At 45.5% G+C, this 20,414-nt stretch overlaps 1 protein-coding gene across 1 annotated transcript in view; it reads left to right on the forward strand.

The window, feature by feature from the left end:
• Positions 1 to 721: 721 nt before the first annotated feature.
• Positions 722 to 20,414, forward strand: part of CCDC60 (coiled-coil domain containing 60) — a gene marked incomplete at both ends in the record, with an annotated part of 162,436 nt that continues 142,743 nt past the window's right edge. The window contains one exon of the mRNA XM_082852610.1: positions 722 to 811. Within this exon, the coding sequence (XP_082708736.1) occupies positions 722 to 811 (90 nt within the window). The remainder of the gene's footprint in view (positions 812 to 20,414) is intronic.

Here is a 20,414-nt window from a genome sequence, read left to right on the forward strand (position 1 = left end):
GGCGGGCTATGGCAGGACAGGGTAGTTTGGAAGGAAGGAGTCGCTTGTAGTTAGACGGAGACAAAGGGTCAAGGTCCTCAGGCCTGAGAGGAGAAACCAGAGTTTGCAGAAAGCGGCTCCCCCGGCTAGCCGCCCGCTCCCAGCCACGGACCCAACGGCTTGGGAGAGTTCGCGACCCCGCCCCCACCAAACCCAGCCAATGAGGAAGCCCTCCACGGGGCGTGGCGTTGCCAGGCGACCGAGTGGGCCCCCGGCTTTGCAGTTAGCCGCGGCTTTCGCTCCCACTCCGCGGGCGCTCAGCCTCAGGATGGGTGTCTGCGGGCCCCTCCGTGGGCCCCCCTCAGACTTTGTCAGTGGAGTTTTATTTTTTTAGTTCATATTTTATTTTTGTTTCTAGAAGACAAAGATATCCCCTTCCCAAACGGGGAAAAACTCATAAAAGTTTGTGACTGTCTGAAAAGTAAGTCCAGGCTTGCCTGATTTCACCCTGCCGGGACTTCCTTATTCTGTTGGTGGGGAGCCCAGAAGACTTGCTTTCCCATTTCTCCCCAGCCAGAAACCTGTCTGGAGTCTGTGTCTTTAGCACCTGCGAGTCGGGGAGAAATTGCTGGAGCCCCTGACACCAGTGACTGCTGAGGTAGAAGATTCTGGAAGAAAACACACAGACACACACACACACATCTTCCCTGGGGGACACAGGGAAGCCTGAAGGATTTCCAAGATGACCAAGGTACCAGCCACCAAGAAGATACAGAGTTCCCCTGCCTCGGGGGCCCTCTGGCCCTTTTATGCCTCAGATCGTCTAACGCAGGTGAGTCTCCCCTCTCTCGTGAAAGCAGTCGTGTTTTCAAGACGAAAAATAGGAATTAGCCTCCAGACCAACAAGGGACAGGGGGGAAAGAAGAATCACAATGTAATTAAATTGTTGGGAAACATCCCCGTTGCTATCAGTGGTTGGTTACTCGTGAAGACTGAAAACGCCAGCCAGAACGGGGAGCTGGGCCATCCTATTAGCCAGTAATTCCAAAGTGATGGAATAAATCGGCAGTGACACTGTAGAACATCAGGAAAAAATTAAGATGAATTGTAGGTTTGCCATCGAAGAAATTATTTTCGGAGATCCGCTGGGCTTAGGGTATGTGCACATCCTTTCTCTTTGTGGAGACTACGGTGTCAGACTTTGGGGTTTGAAGCCTGACTTTGCGTCTCAGCAGTTATTGAGATTAGATAAATTGCTTAGCATCTCTGAGCCTTTATTTGCTCGTGTCTGCAAAATGAGAACAGGAACACCAACTAGGCAGAAACAGTGTGAGGAGTAAGAGACGGAAATTGTTCATGGAGATGCTGACACTTGATAATGTGTATATGGGACAAGAAATACTGTTGTTGTTTTGAAAGACAGAGAAAAATCAGTATGTGTTTAGTGTCGAAGTCAAGTTGTTTCTGTTTTTAAATGATCACAACTGGGCAGGCCTGTTATGTCTTTGTTAAGTGTGTCTTTGTTATTGTATCTGCAAACGCCCATATCACCACTAATTGGCCAAGGTAGCTGAACAGTGGGAGAGGGTCAAAGGCAATTACTGGCCCACAGCGGTCCACGCACAGTGGCATGTCTTGTGGCTCAAGGTCCTGCCCTAGGAAGGAGGGCCTGGGGGGAAGTCAGGGCACAGAAGAGAAACTCACCCGTGCTTACGTGGTGGTCCAAAGCGTTCCTGAGCTTCTATCGATATTGCCTAAGAATTGACACAGCTGTTTGCACCCCTCATTGCTCAGCCCTCTTAATGAGCTCACTCTTCAAGATGCAGTCTTCACGTGTCTCCTTTTGTCTCAGAAAGCTACCCGGAAGTGGGTTTTATCCAGAGCAGCCCCCTCCGGGAAAAAACTTCCCAGCATAGCAGTGGGGGAAGGGAAGGAAGGAAGGAACGAGGAATGAGGTGGAAATTTCAGAAGCAGCGATGAGTGTGAGCATGTGGGCGGTGGACCCAAATAGCCTGGCTTGAACCTTGGATCTGCCTCTTGGCAGCCCTGTGACCTTGGGCAAGTTACGGAACTTGTCTGCTTCAGTGTTGCCGTCTGTAAAATGGGAGTATCATAATACCTGCTCATGGGATTGCTGTGAGCCTTCAACGATATGTCCAAGACTCCTGAGAATAGCGTCTTACACATAGTTAGCACTTCCTAGATTTTCGTTACGTGGTTTCATTCATTTAGCAAACACTTACTGAATTTCTGTTGTGTGCTCAATACCTGCTCTTGTGAAAAGCGTCACAATCCGTAGTGTGTCTGTTTGGGATGGGAAGTAAAAGAGATAAGAAACAGATTATTGTAATGCAGGATGATTAATGCTGTGCTGGGGATGTATCATTGGGTGTGGTGGGAATGCAGAGGACAGGTAACTCAGACTCCTGTGTGGGGCGAGTGTGGGGGGAGATTGGAGAGGGTCATGTAGCCAAGTAAATGCAATAGAGTTTTCCATCTTGGGTTAGAGAGATTGAGGAAGGTGGAGGAAGATGCAGAGGTTGAAATGATCATCTCTTTCTTGAGAGGAGGGTAGGCAGGACTCCAGGAGGTCAAGAGATGGGAAGCTGGCTTCCAGGGGCTGTCGGATAAACAAGACCTCAGGCACAAAACTCATGGAAATCCTGCTGCCCCCGCCTCACCGGCTAGAAAATAATGAAGACCCTAGGGTGTCCCTGGCCCACATTTGAAGTATCACACCTTCAGAAATTGCAACTTTTTAGAGCTACCGTAAAGCGTTGATTAATCTGAAGCAGCCTAACTAGAAAGTGGCCAGTCCCAAGAAACTATGTAGAGATTGGCATCAACTTCTGGTGTAAATCACACTAAGAACAAATTGCAGTTTTATTGGTTTAACACACTAATACCAGTGGCGATAGTGATGATGAGGGTTGGCATGTATTGAATATTCACCACGTGCCAGGTTCTGAGCTCAAGTCTTAACGTGATATTTCACAACCATCCAGAACACTTGGCGGTATGAACTGTCACCTCCTCGTGCGATAGATGGCAATGCCAAGGCCCACTGAGGACAGGTCCTTTACCCAAGGACACCCAGTCAGCAAGGCACAGAGCAATGGTTTGAGATCAGAGTTCTCTGGCTCACGAGTTCAAGCCCTCCCTGCCTCACCGTGCTAAGCAGACGGTGATAGTGGTTAGCACACACCACGGGGGATGCAAAGGGAAGGTGTAAGGCGTGCTCACTGGCTTCAGATAGTTTTCAGGTTTGTTGGTTGGGGGCAGGGCAGGGGTGGGGAACAGAGGAATGCCACATAAAAAGAGAGCAACAAAGGCCAGGCAGCCAGGTAAATGTCCAGTGAGGAGTGATCCGAGGAAGGATCTGGCTTCTAGGGGAGGAAGGTGAGGCCAGCTGGGCTACGTGGTAATGCCACTTCCTGTGAGTCCACCGTGCGCTGGTGTAATAGGTGACCCTTGTGGGGAAACCCCCAAAGGGTCCTGCAGCCCACTGAAGCTGGCCATTTTCCTTCTCATGGGGATGGAAGTTGCTTTATCATAACTAATGTTATGATGGGACCCTTCCCTGCACGGCATCTTCATGTGGATTTTTCGATGGAAGGAGTATAAATAATGTATGCAAATCCCCTGCTTGAACGTCTTTTGTTGAGGAAACCTTCTAGCCTGCCCTAAGTCGGGCACCCTAATCTGTTTAGGGAGTTCCTTTTCCCTTGTTGCCCAAGGAAGCAAAAGAGAAATCTAATGGGATTAGCCATAGGGGAGGGAGGGAGCAGGGCATGTGTAGATTATCGTGGACCCACATTTTCTTCTTTAGAAGAGACTAAAAAAGAGAGGGGCACTTAGAACACCCCCTCCATGTTCTAGAATGGAAATGCGGCAACGGCGTTTGGCAAAAACTCTAAGGGTGTGGAATCCTTTACATAAGCTCTGTCTCTTGGTGGCAGAGAGGAAAGAAGCATCCTTAGTTTGGGCAGATCCTGAAACAGCCAGGAACTAGACTGGGTGCTTTGGTGATATCCTAGCTTAGTGATTAAAAGAGGAGGTTCTCAAAAATTATTTTTTTTAAAAAAAGGGACTTCCCTGGTGGCACAGTGGTTAAGAATCCGCCTGCCAATGCAGGTGACTTGGGTTCGATCCCTGGTCTGGGAAGATCCCATATGCCTCAGAGCAGCTAAGCCCGTGAGCCACAACTGCTGAGCCCACGTGCCACAACTACTGAAGCCTGTGCGTCTAGAGCCTGTGCTCCGTAACAAGAGAAGCCACCACAGTGAGAAGCCGGCACACCACAACAAAGAGTAGCCTCTGCTCGCCGCAACTAGAGAAAGACCGCACGCAGCAACGAAGACCCAATGCAGACAAAAATAAATTAATTAATTAAAAAAAAAAAGATTCTTCAGCAAGCAACATGGGTTCAGACCCCCAACTCTGACACTCAGCTATGTGGGGGACCTTGAGCAAATCAGTGCCTCTCTGTGCCTCAGTTTCCTCCTCTGTGAAACAGTCACATTGTGTTTTATCTAAGACGTCTTCCGTTTCAAGAGGCATCACAACATTGTGTGAGTGCCACTAAGAAAGAAAACTCTACTGATTAAACTATGACCTACTTTCAATTATAAGAAGCGCCCCAGTTTCAGAGATGTTGAAACGGGGAAAGAAAATGTTCATCTTAGAATGGATGAAATCCGGCTAAAAATGCTTCTGTCTCATAGGGTTCTGTGGGGATTAGGTGAGTTAATATGGGTAAAGCTCTTAGAACAGGGTCTGGCCCAGAGTAAATACATGAAATGTTAGCCATTATGACATGGTGTGGTTTGATCTTTTAATTGACTCTGTGAAAGAGGTGCAGTTATCACCCCCTTTTGCATCTGAGTAGACTGAGGCTTGAAGAGTGCCAGGGTCTAGTTCTCTGCTGAGAGTTAAGTTGGCAGGTTCAGGGAGAAGGGGGAAAGCGATGCAGAGTCCTGTGTACGGAGAAGACCTTGGCCTGAGCATCACTGACCCCCGTCCTCTACCATCCACCCTCTTATCGCCCCACTGCCACCACCCCTATGGTGAGAATGGAGTTACTCAGGGTTCAGCCCCCTATCCAGCTGGTCTGCCCGGAATCAGAAAAGGAAAGGTTTCCCCCAACAAGAGAAACCTTGACTCCCAGCACAATACACGTCACCGCCAACATGAAACGATTTTCCTCCTTGTCCAGATAGGAGAGCTTGTGGCCTGAAGACGTAAGTGGTGAGTCATTGGTCTTTGTTCGAAGTGGGCTCCGTGCTGGGTAATTTCTCTGGCCTCTAATCACGGAGACTGCACCCCACCCTGCACTGAATCAATGATTACCTTGGAATATAAAATAAAAGATCTGACAACCACTTGAGATTCAGTTCTGAAGAATCCCAGCCAGCTGCACCTTCGTTTTTATTATAACTCGTGACTCAGGCCAGGAAAACAGTAATGAGCCCTTTTCTCTGTCCAAGGGATTCTTCTGGCTCCATTGTTACTGCATTGAGACAATTGCAGAATTTAAGCTGTGGCTTTTTTTTGTTTTGTCTTCTTTATGCCCTGGCGCTCTGGACTGGCGATGCTTGCCTCGGCAAATCCTGCTGTGTCTAATTGCAGGCCCATGTGACAGTCGGCTCCCTCCGTGATAAGTCAGGGTGCGGGGAAGGCGTGTGTTCATTACCTCTTGACAGAGGAAGAATGATAGGCGCTTTCTTTATGCCGGACAAAATGAAGCGAGCTCTTCCACTCATCTGCGAAGAGGCAGCTGCTACGCATGGGGAGGCGAGGGCGGGGAGAGGAGTGGTAGAAGAAACACATCAGAGAGCCTGGTTGATGTGATGCAAACCTAGTGACCAGGTAGGAGCTCTGCCTTTGAAATCAGACAAGGTGGGCTCGACTCCCCTCTTTGACACTAATAGGAGGTTCTGTGAAATGGGCTGAATAATAATAGGATCTGCTACATACATCTTTTGGAAGGATTAAATAAAATAATGCATCTGAAATACTGAGCACAATACTTGGTACACAGTGAACTCCCCAATAAGTGATGACAGTTGTTATTATTATGACTCAGGCTCCTCTCTCTTCTCTGACTGGACACATGTGCCTCCATTACCATTTTGAAGATGTAGCCCAGATATGAAGTCTGGAGAAAGCTGAGTATTAACTGTAAAGGCACAGAGGGGGTGTCCCTCATTAGTGAGGCCAAGTCCCAGTTTAAGGGTAGAGGAGAAGAAGCAAGTCTAGGGATATTTTTAAGAACTAGTGTGAGAATATATTTTTATGAAGGATAAAGTGCCTTGCAGGAGAGAGTTCATTCTGATGGCAGAAATGCTTGACCCAGTTTAAAAAATCCTAGTTGTAGGAAAGCGAGTGCCCGAGCATGATTTAAGTCCCTTGGATTTAACTTTCAGCCCAGTCCCATTGCTGATGTTTGAATCCCATTGAGAACCAGAAGGAAGTAAGAAAAAAGGAAAACCCTGTGTACCAATTAGGATCATTCTTGGCTGCAAGTAAGAGAAAAACCGAAAAGCAGTGACATAAACAAATGTGAATTTATTTTTCTCACATAAGCAATCTGGAGCTGTATGCCTGCCGGCATGGTTCAGGAAGACCTCGCTAATGTTGGGGCTGGCAGGTTCTTTTCCTTCATGGTCACAGAATGGCTGCCCCATCTCCAGCCATTACATTCATATTCCAGTAGAAAGAGGAAAAAATGGAGGGTAAGAGCTATTTTTGCCCCTTTTATGAGGCAAATAAAGTTTGCCTAATTTCCAGGAAACTTCCCAGCATATTTCCTCTTATGTCTCATTTGCCAGAGCAGTGTCACCTGCCTTTTCTTAACTGCAAGAATGGCTGGGAAAATGTGTATCTAACCTGAGACAGGTGAAGGTATTGGAGATGGGTGTCTGGTTCACTAATCAAAAATAACTGGCACAAATGACTTTACAAAAAATCAGACATTGGGGGTCCCAAGCAATACAGTAACCTAAAAAAGAGAGACATCCCCTAGCCTGCACCACAACTGCTTAGGAATGTCAAGGGCACTTGTCCATAGTGATACTTTATTTATTTATTTATTTATTTTATAGAAATTTATTTTTTATTTTTGGCTGTGTTGGGCCTTCGTTGCTGCGAGCAGGCTTTCTCTAGTTGTGATGAGCAGAGGCTACCGTTCGTTGCGGTGCGCAGGCTTCTCCTTGCAGTGCCTTCTCTTTGTTGCGGAGCACGGGCCCTAGGCACGCGGGCTGCAGAGCGCAGGCTCAGTAGTCGTGGTGCACGGGCTTAGTTGCTCTGCAGCATGTGGGATCTTCCTGGACCAGGGCTTGAACCCATGTCCCCGCATTGGCCACCAGGGAAGCCCCACAGTAGTACTTTAAAAAACAGCACAGAATCCACCAAAGAGCTGTGGGGGTCAGGGCAAGGGTAGAGGCTGCCAAAAGAAACATTCACTCATTCACCTGATATTTACTGAGCTCCAGGGATGTGCTAAGCATGATACTAGGTGTCGAGGAAGTGAAAAGACAATAACATGGGACAACCTTCCGGAAATTCTGAAAAATACAGGGAATAACATGGAGAGCCAAGACAGTGGAATATGCACCATCTTTATTCCTACCCTCCTGTGTTTTCACCGTTTGGGGAGCAGGGGGCTTGAAGAATCTGGTTAGACAAGCCTTTGCACAACTGTAGAAAAAGACCTATTCTTGGCCCCCTTTCAGCATTCCTGCAGCCTCTAAACGACTCAGCCATCAGCTGTTAAATTCAAAAGCTGCAGGGCTTCCCTGGTGGTGCAGTGGTTGAGAGTCCGCCTGCCGATGCAGGGGACACGGGTTCGTGCCCCGGTCCGGGAGGATCCCACGTGCCGCGGAGAGGCTGGGCCCGTGAGCCATGGCCGCTGAGCCTGCGCATCCGGAGTCTGTGCTCCGCAACGGGAGGGGCCAAGGCGGTGAGAGGCCCGTGTACCGCAAAAAAAAAAAAAAAAAAAAAATCAAAAGCTGCAGAATGCATGTGGGGTTCGGTGGCTAGTAGCACTTACATAAAATCTGACAGAAGCCAATTAAACCTTACTTGGACTGAACAAATCAACATATTTTTCTCAGAGATCTTTCTGACAGTTAAATTCAAAATCATAATCACCAGTAATGGGATACCTTCTATCATGAGATGGTGGCATTTTCCCTTCTGAATTCCTGTTTTCAAACTCTGCCGAGAAAATTTCTTGCGGGCTCAACTTTGATCTAATGTACTTCTGTCTAAGTTGGAATTTATGCAGTAGGCAGTTTTATTTAATAACTCAAAAATTAGCTATGTCTGGGGCTTCCCTGGTGGCGCAGTAGTTGAGAGTCCGCCTGCTGATGCAGGGGACGCGGGTTTGTTCCCCGGTCCGGGAGGATCCCACATGCCGCGGAGCGGCTGGGCCCGTGAGCCATGGCCGCTGAGCCTGCGCGTCCGGAGCCTGTGCTCCGCAACGGGAGAGGCCACAACAGTGAGAGAGGCCCGCGTACCGAAAAAAAAAAAAAAAAAAAATAGCTCTGTCTGGTGATCTACTTGCAAGCCTGGAATTGCCTTGGGATCTCTGGACTTCACAAAGTGGGAAGATTATACAGCTGGGATGGCTTCTGGAATGGGTTCAGTATTGTCAGGGGCTTCAAGGGGTCCGTGGTTGGCTGTAGCTCAGTAGCAGAAAAAACGGAAAGTGACGTCCCATTGTAGCCTAGTACAGGGTCAAGGTCACCTTCTGGGGTGTCTATTAAATATATGTGACAGATGTTTTAGAGGCATTAATATGAATCAGACTTGGGGGCTTCTCTCCAGAAACCCACAATTCTGTTGGAGAGAAAATTCATAAATAACCATGAGTCAAGGTGGCAAATAAGTACCAAAAAGAAAGGTGAAAAATATTTAAGAGCTTGGAGATAGAAACAAGGTCTATCATAGGAAGAAAGGTACAGTGAAGCCATCTGATCTGCATCTGCAACGTTGGCTGGATGTGAACTTGGGGTGATATGAGACACTGAACCATGGCTGGAACTTACTTTCTCATGCATCAGGATGAGGGGGGTGTATTGCCATTCTCCACCAGGGAACAAGCTCTTTCTTGGTACCCTGTCTGACTAAATGCTCTCCCACAGAGCTCCGGTAGATAGATCTTTACATACTCTCCTTCTCCATACACAAGGTTATCCAAGTTTCTACCCTGGAGGGTTGTCACGTTAGGGAGGACTTAGCTCCATGAATTCCCATTAAACCTTTCAATAACCAGAAAGCTCTAATGTTTTACTTCTTTTAAGAATTTGAATTTCAGCAGAGTAGGGTTTCTCAACCTTGACACCATTGACATTTGGGACCCATAGGCTGTCCTGTGCATTGCAGGATATTGACAGCATCCCTGGTCTCTAGCCATTAGACGCCAGTTGTGACAACCAAAAATGCATCAAGATATTACCAAATGTCCCCTGGGGGCCAAAGTCGTCCCAGGTTGAGAACCATGGCAGTACAGGGCTACCGAAGTCCTGAATACCTTTCCCCAGCTGAATGCTTATCTGATGGTGAAACATTCCCCATTTAAATAAATGATGCCATCATGTACCCAATTGTTCAGGCAGAAACCCGACCTTCATCTTTGATCTCTCCCCCTCCATCGCCTCTTGTGTTCAAACAGCTGCCTCAGGGCAGGTGCTCTATGGATACTGCCTCCTTCCCCACAGATGCTCCCTCATCCAGGATGCCCTCGTCTTTAGCCTGGGCTGTTCCACCAGCCTCCTAACTGCCCTCCTTACCTTAACTCTGACCTTCTTCCAACCCATTCTCTTTCACCGCAAGTGTCATTTCCCTGGTTAAAACAATTAATGGCCCTCCATTGCCCTCAAAATGAAGATTAATATCTTTAATAAGGTTTAAAAGGCTCTCCGTCATCTGGTCTCTGCCAACTTTTCCAGCTTCATCTTTCATAACTTGGTCTACTTGGAAGCCATACTGGTTTTGGAGGGTGCCATGCCCTACATCTTCTTCCTCCTTCTAGAACATTGTCCCCTCCCATGGCAAGATATTTCCGGGGTTCTGAACAGTGGTGGGGTAGGTGTGGCCCTTGCCCAGAATTAGGAGTTCTGACCCAAATATCAGCTCTCTCCCTACCTAGCTGTGTGACTTTGGGCAAATCACTTAACCTCTCTAGTTTCTTGATATTCATATGCAGAACCAGGAACTCTAACATGGCAGTTTGGAGGCTCCCTCCTTGTCGTATGACTCTAGAGAGCAAATAATGGCTACCACTTATTAAGCATCTATTGTGCATCTGCTGTGTTCTGCATATATTATGAAAATTAACTCCTCAATCCTGTGGGGCAGATGCTGTCATTGTCCCTGTTAGTAGAGATTAGGAAGCTGAGGCTTGGGGCAGTTTTGTAACTTGCCCAGAGATACCCAGAAAGTAGGTGATGGAGTTAGGATTTGAATCCAGGACCAACTAACTAGAGAGATCCTCTGTGCTCTTAAGATCAGCCTGGTTGACTGCAGTAAGAAGGGGCAGTAGGCGAGTATCTCTCTAAAAGGGTGTCTGCTGGCACAGTTTTTAAAGAGTATATTCAAAAGGCTCTGGCAGAAAAAGGAAAGTGGCAATTTTAGCTGTAGGCGATGCAAACAAGAATGTGACTGCTTCGCCCGTGACCACAGACAAGGACATTTGCATTTTCTTGAGCTCTTGCTAAAATATGCCAGTGAGCTTTTCTGGAAGAGAAACACAGCTAAGGACGAGGCAGGGAGGGGGAACCCCTGTATGTGGTTTAGATGCATCTTTCTAAATAATGCTCATTTCAATGAAGATTTATAAGCCATTTCTAATTAGAGTCACATTTCTAAGAAAGGCATATTTTGATGCTGGGTCAATACACTGTCAAGGCCTGCTGGATAAAACGGTGAGGAGGACAGGCCCAGCTAATGAGGAGTGAGGTTCTGGGGGTGTGTGGCTGAGATGCTGATGATGGTAAATTGCTTAATTGGGTTGAATAATTTGGGTAAATATCTAGTTAAATGGATTTAGTCTGAATCCAGGCTCTGACCTACTGAATTTTGTATCTTCTATCAAAAATAACATAAAATAAAATACCCCGACTATAATTGTCTGTTTATTTGTCCGTTTCCGCCCCTAGGCTTGGAGTTCATTGAGGGAAAGGACCCTGCCTTGCTCACAGTTCTATACCCAGAGCCTAGCACAGTGCCTGGCCCTGGGTAGGAGTTCAATATTCTCTAGCCTCTATTCTCAGGACCAAGGATAGCTCCACATGCCAAGTGAGGCAACGCATCCCTTGGGTAACTGTAAATTCCACTTGGACAAAGGCCACAAATGTTTTTTTTTTTTTTAAACATCTTTATTGGAGTATAATTGCTTTACAATGGTATGTTAGTTTCAGCTTCACAACAAAATGAATCAGTTATATATATACATATGTTCCCATATCTCTTCCCGCTTGCGTCTCCCTCCCTCCCACCCTCCCTATCCCACCCCTCCAGGCGGTCACAAAGCACTGAGCTGATCTCCCTGTGCTATGCGGCTGCTTCCCACTAGCTATCTACCTTACGTTTGGTAGTGTATATATGTCCATGCCTCTCTCTCGCTTTGTCACCGTTTACCCTTCCCCCTCCCCATAGCCTCAAGTCCATTCTCTAGTAAGTCTGTGTCTTTATTCCTGTTTCACCCCTAGGTTTTTCATGACATTTTTTTTTCTTAAATTCCATATATATGTGTTAGCATACGGTATTTGTCTCTCTCTTTCTGACTTACTTCACTCTGTATGACAGACTCTAGGTCTATCCACCTCATTACAAATAGCTCAATTTCGTCTCTTTTTATGGCTGAGTAATATTCCATTGTATATATGTGCCACATCTTCTTTATCCATTCATCCGATGATGGACACTTAGGTTGTTTCCATCTCTGGGCTATTGTAAATAGAGCTGCAATGAACATTTTGGTACATGACTCTTTTTGAATTATGGTTTTCTCAGGGTATATGCCCAGTAGTGGGATTGCTGGGTCATATGGTAGTTCTATTTGTAGCTTTTTAAGGAACCTCCATACTGTTCTCCACAGTGGCTGTATCAATTTACATTCCCACCAACAGTGTAAGAGGGTTCCCTTTTCTCCACACCCTCTCCAGCATTTATTGTTTCTAGATTTTTTGACGATGGCCATTCTGACTGGTGTGAGATGATATCTCATTGTAGTTTTGATTTGCATTTCTCTAATGATTAGTGATGTTGAGCATTCTTTCATGTGTTTGTTGGCAGTCTGTATATCTTCTTTGGAGAAATGTCTATTTAGGTCTTCTGCCCATTTTTGGATTGGGTTGTTTGTTTTTTTGTTATTAAGCTGCATGAGCTGCTTATAAATTTTGGAGATTAATCCTTTGTCAGTTGCTTCATTTGCAAATATTTTCTCCCATTCTGAGGGTTGTCTTTTGGTCTTCTTTATGGTTTCCTTTGCTGCGCAAAAGCTTTGAAGTTTCATTAGGTCCCATTTGTTTACTTTTGTTTTATTCACAGATACAGCCGCAGCATGTGCTGGGTGCGCCATAATTGGGATAGCATGCTAACACTTGCTGTGTATGTGACCGTGGGCAAGCTTACTCTCTGTGCCTCAGTATCCTTATCTCACATATGGAAATAACAGTTCTTACTTTGTAGGATTGTTGGGAGGATCCATGAGATAATGCTCAGAAAAACCCCTGGCAGATAGTAGGTGCTCATTGAATGCTATCTCTTCATATTTCCACTTAGGAATCAAAGCCGTTACCTCCCCAAAATATCAAGCATTAAAACATTTAAATACTGACATTTCCAGAGATGATGACTCTCATGCCAGTCATTTTTTATACATTCAGGAAAAGGCAGCCAAAAGGGTAACATGACTAAAGTGTATTATTTCCAAGAGCCCTTGAAGAAAATGCCCAAGAGGCAATTAGCACATAGCTGTCGCCTATGTTGCTATTGCTTATTGGCTGATTCCATCCTCTACTAATCAAACTGCTTCTCTGATATTTTTAGACCTTTTAAAAAAGTCCTCTCAAAACTCAGGAAGCAGTGCTTGTTGACACATACCAAGGAATCTGCGAGAACATGAATCTGACATTCTCATAGGGAATGAGAAAATGCTGGAAGTGGGGGAGCATTCTTCAGCGTCCATGGGAATTAGATTAGGCAGCCCGGATGATTCTTTAACCCTCACTAGCCTCCTCACCTTTTCCCTTCCTGCCTCAGACTAAACAAATAACCCTCCTTGTTCCCTTTTTGTGCAGCTCCAGGACTTGAGATTTAAATTGTCTCAATAAAGGGTAATTGTTGAGCTTCCTTGGCTGGCCAGACGACTGTGTCAGGGTTGATTGACTTATAGCACCTGCGCCGTAGATCATTCCAGGCTTTGAGCCGTGGTTCTGTTGCTGCTCAGCTGCTCTGTGACCTTAGGCTCTCTGCTTCACCTCTCTGATACTAAGCTTTCTCACCTGTAATTAAATCTTGTGAGGATTCAAGATAATATCCATAAAGACTGGGTCCAAATAATAACTGAGATTGATCTATGATTAATGTTATTCCACCTTTCAGTGCTTTATAAATCCCCCATGGTATGTTGTGCATAATGCCAACATCAGTCTTTTTTTTTTTTTTCTTTTGTCAAAGAAAGATGGTCCAGTACGGAGAAAAACTACCTCCTTGTGAACTGTCATTCTCTCAAGGTTTTCCTGTGGATAGTCAAATGAATCATGCCTGCGTATCCTCCATGAGGTTAAAAATGTTGATGTTTTGAAATTACATATATGGGGTATTATTTAGGCATGGTGATGCTCATAGAAATAACTGGGATGACTGGTTGATTACTGAGTGTGTGCCACGAGCCAAGCCCTTCCGTGAATTGTCCAGTTCCATTCACTCCACAACACTAAGGGGTAGGCAGTGTTAACCCCATTTTGCAGGTGAGGAAACTAAGGCTGAGAGAGCTATTCTCCACCTCTCCAACCTGCCCCAGAAGCACTCCCCAGCCTGTCTCTGTCCTCTGGGTTTTCCAGGAGGGCGTCAGAGACCAGCTTGCTGGTCCCCTAGCTGCAGGGGTCACATTTTAAGCTCTTGAGCGTCACGGAGGCCGATCTTTTATTCGGTTTGAAGTGAAGGATACAGCTTCCTCCTCCCTTTGGGGTCAGGATTCAAAGCATCTCAGCAGCTGCTGTCAAAGAAATCACTTCCTAAATCCCTCTCTCCCTTCCCACTCTCTGTTTTTATATTCTCAAAGTAGACACCAATCGAGGGTCCCATTCTCCTACAACTACCTCAGAAATTCCTTCCAGGTGGTCGTTCTCACCTTCTTTTGGAGTCTGATGTCTATGGCATCTTGGATCCTCAGTCTATACTCTCCTATTACCTATTTTACTTGTTATTCTACCGTTTACTGAGAGCTCACAGTGCACCAGGTGATTCACAAACATTGCTGTGAGGCCTCATTACAACCCATTGAGGAAGGCGTTGTCACCTCTATTTTATAGCTGAGAAAACTGAGGCTCAGAGACAGAAAGTGACTTGTGTGATGGAGAAGCCGAGACTCAAAACCGGAGCAGTCCGGATCCAAAGTCCCATTTTTTTTTCCCTCTTCGCTCAGTGCCCAGACCTGCTAATATTTGCTGGGATGGAGTGTTGGCTTCGCTTTCAAGCCCCCAAATTCAGTTCCAGACCGCGCTCCCCCAGCCCACATCCTCCCCGTTGCCGAAGCCTTTCTGAGCTCATCAGAAGTTACAGGAGTGTTCTGGGGGAGGCTGTCACGCTGTCCCCAGAAGTCACATCAAATGCAGCCATCTCACGGCTCCTCACAGAACAAGGTGTTCCTTTACTTCCTTTTTGATATTAGAACACGGTCCTACTGCAAATTGACTTGAAAGGAAGCCAGACCTCATGGCTCCTTGTCTGCCTGTGAAGGAAGAGAGCCACTTCTGGCACCTAAAGGACCTGGATTTAATCCATGGTAGGGGCCTTAATGAAGGGGGTGGGGAGGTTGGTCAAAGGTCAGACACCCCCTAAGCACCCAGCCCTCATTCAGGGAAAATCAAAAAATGTCACTCCGCAGAAAGCAGTTTTTATTTCATTGCGGGTTTGGAGGCTGTGTGTTAAATGTCCCTCTCTGTCCCCTCTCTCTCTCCTCTCCTTCCCCTCTGCTCTCCCCACCCCTCTCTGCTTTGCATCGCGACACCTAACAGTATTTGTTAGCTCTTCATATGTTTCCTTTTAGCTTCTTTAATTATTGTAGCAATTTCATCTGTTTAAAAAAGAGAAAAAGAAAAACGCCAGAACAGCCTGGCCACTTGGACACTGAGGGAAGGCAGACGTTCAGACCAATTGCCAAGCCATCTAACCCTGCAGACTCTTGGTTTCATTAATGTTCTCTCCTCTGCCCTAGACTGTAATGGGAGCCTGTTCCGTAATGGTGCGCTTCGGGTAAACAGATCGTTAGGTAAGATTGATAGCAGAATATGGTCCAGGTAATGTTTTAAGCCCAAAGCAAAAGAGCACGAGGTGTCTCCAGCTGACAGGACCACAATTCGTGCAGTTTCAGTGAAAGGTGTGTTGGGGCTTTTTCAGCATAAACGACCACTTTCTGAAGGTTTTCTTTTCTGCCTTAACAAAGGGAGGCTTTCTTTTCAGCTAGAGACAGAGCATAGGCCTTCGGGCACATGAGGGGTTTGTTTTGATAATGAACTTGATATCGAGTTACAACTCATTAATATAGACCAAACAATGTTATTGCAGCTGATTTCTTCATTTTATAAAGCCTGGTTCTCAACAAAGCATATTATTGGCCCCAAATGAATTAAAAAAAAAAAAAGAGTAGATGCCACAAAGACTCAGTGGGTTCAGGGCAGAAATAGCACAGCTGTGTGCAAAGCGTGAATTCACCGGCAGCCGTTGCCACCAATTCAGGCAGGGTCACGAAGCACTCAGACTTCGGCTTGGTATTCAAGTAGAGGTAGATTTCAGACCAGTGGAGCCAAAGCCAAAGAATTCCTCTCTTGTGTTCAGGAGGCAGTATAATCCAGACCAACAGATTCCCCAGAAACTCTGGAGTTGGGGCCTCATCACCTAGAATCGTAGAGTTGTTGAGAAACCTTGAAGGGCATCTCACCAGCTTTCTACCCAAAGCAGGAGGATGTGATGGTAATGTTTACTGGCTCTGGAGTCGACCTGACATCGGATGAGCCCTGGTTCTGCTGTTACCCAGCTGTTTGACCTGAGACAAACCACCCCCTCTCATTCCAAGCCTCAGTTTTCTCATCTGCAAAATGGGGATAAAGATAGTCCCGGATAGCTCCCTCTGAGAGAGGGCTGGCTGGATGTAGGTGTGGTACTTAGACGTACATTTCCTTCCTAGATGTTGTTAAGAAGTTCTTCCATTCAGGAAGCTTCCTCTGACTCCCTCCCTTGTCTCCTTTCTCCTCAGTTCTGTGGGATTCCACAGTCATAGCCCTCATCACACACCTGCTCACAGGTCTGTGTAACCACCAGCAGAGAGGGCCACCAGCACAGGGACCATCATTAATCTTTTTTTTTTTTTTGCGGTACACGGGCCTCTCACTGTTGTGGCCTCTCCCGTTGCGGAGCACAGGCTCCGGACCCGCAGGCTCAGCGGCCATGGCTCACGGGCCCAGCCGCTCCGCGGCATGTGGGGTCTTCCCGGACCGGGGCACGAACCCGTGTCCCCTGCATCGGCAGGCGGACTCTCAACCACTGCGCCACCAGGGAAGCCCCATCATTAATCTTTGAATTCAGTATTCGCAGCAACTATTTGCAGCACGCCTGTTATGTGCCAGCCTCATGGAAGGCACACAGTAAATATGTGTGGACTAAATTAATCCAACATCTTCCAAAGAGAGGACCTATTATCTCCTTGTACATCTACTTGCTCTGAACAGTACAAATCCTATTTAAAATGTGTTGCTGGAATTCCCTGGCAGTCCAGTGGTCAGGACTCCATGCTTCCACTGCAGTGGGTGCGGATTTGATCCCTGGTCAGGGAACTAAGATCCTGCAAGCTGCGAGACGACCAAAATAGAAAAAAAAAAGTGTTGCTTTTTGGTATTTTTTAAAGTTTCCACTCCTTCTTGCCTTTAGGTTTTCTGGAAATATTCTAGAAGTCTCTTCATTTCCAGGGACGTGGCCTCCTTGCCATCTTTGGTGAAATCTCTTTGAATATCTGAACACACTGGAGCTCTGTAGAAGTCTAGGTTTCCTTAGATGCTGCACCCCTTACTTTGTTATTAGAACTGTGTATAGTTATTCATTTTGTTCATTTCATTAACATTTGTTAATTCACATCCATTTAATTCATTCCTATCCATTTCCTTCATTTCCTTCAACATTTCATTTTCTAGCATCCCCTATCCAATTAACACCATGTTTCTTTCTAGAGACTTTGACCATGAGCACATTATCAGTCTTTCACCAAGTTGTTAGAACATTTCTTTTTAAAGTCTAGTGCAGATTGTGACCAGAATTCTCTTCCTTCCCAACACAATACCAACTTTTAGGTATATACACCGTGGTCAACTTTCCCCAAAGTTTCCATCAGGTTTTCCTCCTTTGTTGGTTCCTAGTCTGTTTTTCATTTGATTCCTGTATCTGTCTGGAAATTAAATTCCTGGAAATGCAAACACATCAGATGCTTCCCTTTGGGCCTGTAACAAAGGCCTGAAGAACTGGCCTCTCACCATGGTAATATCTTGCATCAGGACCAATTTTGCAATTTCTTGCTTTCACCTGTGTGTTCTGAAGCCTTTTCCACTATTAGATTTTTTCCAAATCATTTTATTCTCCAGTGCTTTCAGAAATTTTCTTGAGGTATACGTAGAGAAAAGTATACAGATACAGGTGTGCAGTTTGATGAAGTTTTACACGGTGACAAGAGCCATGCAACTTCTTCACCAAAATCAAGAAATAGAGCATTGGGCTTCCCTGGTGGCGCAGTGGTTGGGAGTCCGCCTGCCGATGCAGGGGACACGGGTTCATGTCCCGGTCCGGGAGGATCCCACATGCCGCGGAGCAGCTGGGCCCATGAGCCACGGCCGCTGAGCCTGCGCGTCCGGAGCCTGTGCTCCGCAACGGGAGAGGCCACAACAGTGAGAGGCCCGCGTACCGCAAAAAAAAAAAAAAAAAAAAGAAATAGAGCATTACCAGAACCCCAGAAGCTCCCTCAAGATGCCTTCCAGACATGAGTCTCCTCCTCACTAGTGTTGATCATCGTCCTGATGTCCGTCACCATCAATATGTTTTGCCTGTTTTTGAAACTTCATATAAGTGGAATCATACAATATATGCTCTTTTGGATCCGGCTTCATTTGTGCATTATGTTTATGAGATGCATTTGTTATCACACGTAATTGTCATTTGCTTCTTCTCACTGCTGTATGGTATTCTACTGTGTGAATGTACCACAGTTTATCCATTTACCTGTTGAAGGACTTTTGGGTTGTGTTGTTTTGAGGGGAGAAGGGGATGGAACTATTACAAAAACGCTGCTGTGAATGTTTTCTGTACATGTCTTCTGGTGAACACATATTCTTGAATATATATATATATACACGTATATATGTTTTTGAGGATAGATAGGTAGGTAGGTAGGTAGATAGATGCTCATCACAGTTACATTTTGTTAGAAGTCTTTCCATTTCCATTGACAAAAACCTTAAACTTGCACAAGTGAAAACAGAAGAAGACAAAAAAGGAATTAGAGGCTCACATTATAGAAGACTCCAGGGGAATGTGGCTTCAGTTATAGCAGGATCCAGGAGCTTAGACAAAGTCATTGGGAATCTACCTGTCTATATTCATTGTTCCTATTTCCAGCTATGGTGGTTCCAGTCAAAGGCAAGAGGTCTCCATTGAGTGTCAGAATGGCCATTAGCAGCTCCAGGCTTAAATTCCTCTGGTTTAATAACAGCAGGAAGAAAGAAACCTCTCTTTCCCAAATGAACCACCGCAAATACCATTTCTGAATTATCCACTTCAGGATAATTGCCCACCCCTGGAGCCCAGAGAACCAGGGTCGCCCACACCTGAACCACATGCCCTGAGAAACAGCATTCATCATGTTACCTTTAAAACTTTAGACAACGTAAAATTTTCATCAATAGGAGAGTTAAAAAAATGTCATGTACATGCATCCTATAGAATATTATGTAGCCACTGAAACAAATACGTTAGATCCATATGTACAGACATAGAAAGATGACTGTCATGTATAGTTTGGTGCGGGACGGGGGAGGTGATTGTTATATGTACAGTATAATGAGTGTGGTCATGTAATTTATTGTCCAAAATGGATAATTTTCAGGGTGAAAGGGAGTGCTATAATTAATTACACTGGCACAACAGGTATAAATTGAGATTGTCCTGGGCAAACTTATATGAACAGTGACCAGAATTATAATTTTTAAAATGTCTATCTGTATCTGTCTGTCTATCTATCTCTCTGTGTTTGCTTTTATTTAAGAAGGATGTTGAGGTTGACCCCCAGAGGTGTGAAAAGGAGAAAAGGGGGGATTATTTTCTTCCTTTTTTTCAGTTTGCTTTCTATGTCTGGGAGTCTGTTTTTGTTCTGTAAATAAGTTCATTTGTATCACATTTTAGATTGCACATATAAGTGATGTTTCATCTTTATATGCTCACCCAGTGAGCTCTGCTAAGCACAATACCAGATAGTGTGCCAAGTGCTGACCCAGAGATAAGTGATAGCACGTGGTATTTGTCTGTCTCTGTCTGATTTACTTCGCTTAGTATGATAATCTCTAGGTCCATCCATGTTGCTGCAAATGGCATTATTTCATTCTTTTTTATGGCTGAGTAGTATTCCAGTGTGTGTGTGTGTGTGTGTGTGTGTGTGTGTGTGTGTGTGTGTGTACTACATCTTCTTTATCCATTCATCTGTTGATGGACATTTAGGTTGCTTCCATGTCTCGGCTGTTGTAAATTGTGCTAGCAGAAGTTCTTAAATTTAACAAAATCAAATTTCTCAATGCTTTCTGTTACAGTTGTTGCTTTTTTATATATTTATTATAAGGCCATAAAACAGTTAATAATTTTGCATTAAACAGTCAATTTTCTACCAGTGTGAATGAATACTTGCTTTTTCTGATCTCTTTATTCCTTCTTGTGGGTCCCTATTTCCATCTGGGACCAGATTCCTACAGCCTGGATGGAGACTTGCTTTAGTGTTTCTTATATAGTGCATGACTGCTGCTGACAAGCTCCCTCAGCTTTTGTGTGTCTGTAATGTCTTTATTTTGCTGTCTTTTTTTTTTTTTTTTTTTTTTTTGCGGTACGCGGGCCTCTCACTGCTATGGCCTCTCCCATTGCGGAGCACAGGCTCTGGCCGCGCAGGCTCAGCGGCCATG

The sequence above is a fragment of the Leucopleurus acutus genome (genome assembly GCF_964270905.1).
Source record: "Leucopleurus acutus genome assembly, chromosome: 13".
In the NCBI taxonomy this organism is placed as follows: Eukaryota; Metazoa; Chordata; class Mammalia; order Artiodactyla; family Delphinidae; genus Leucopleurus; species Leucopleurus acutus.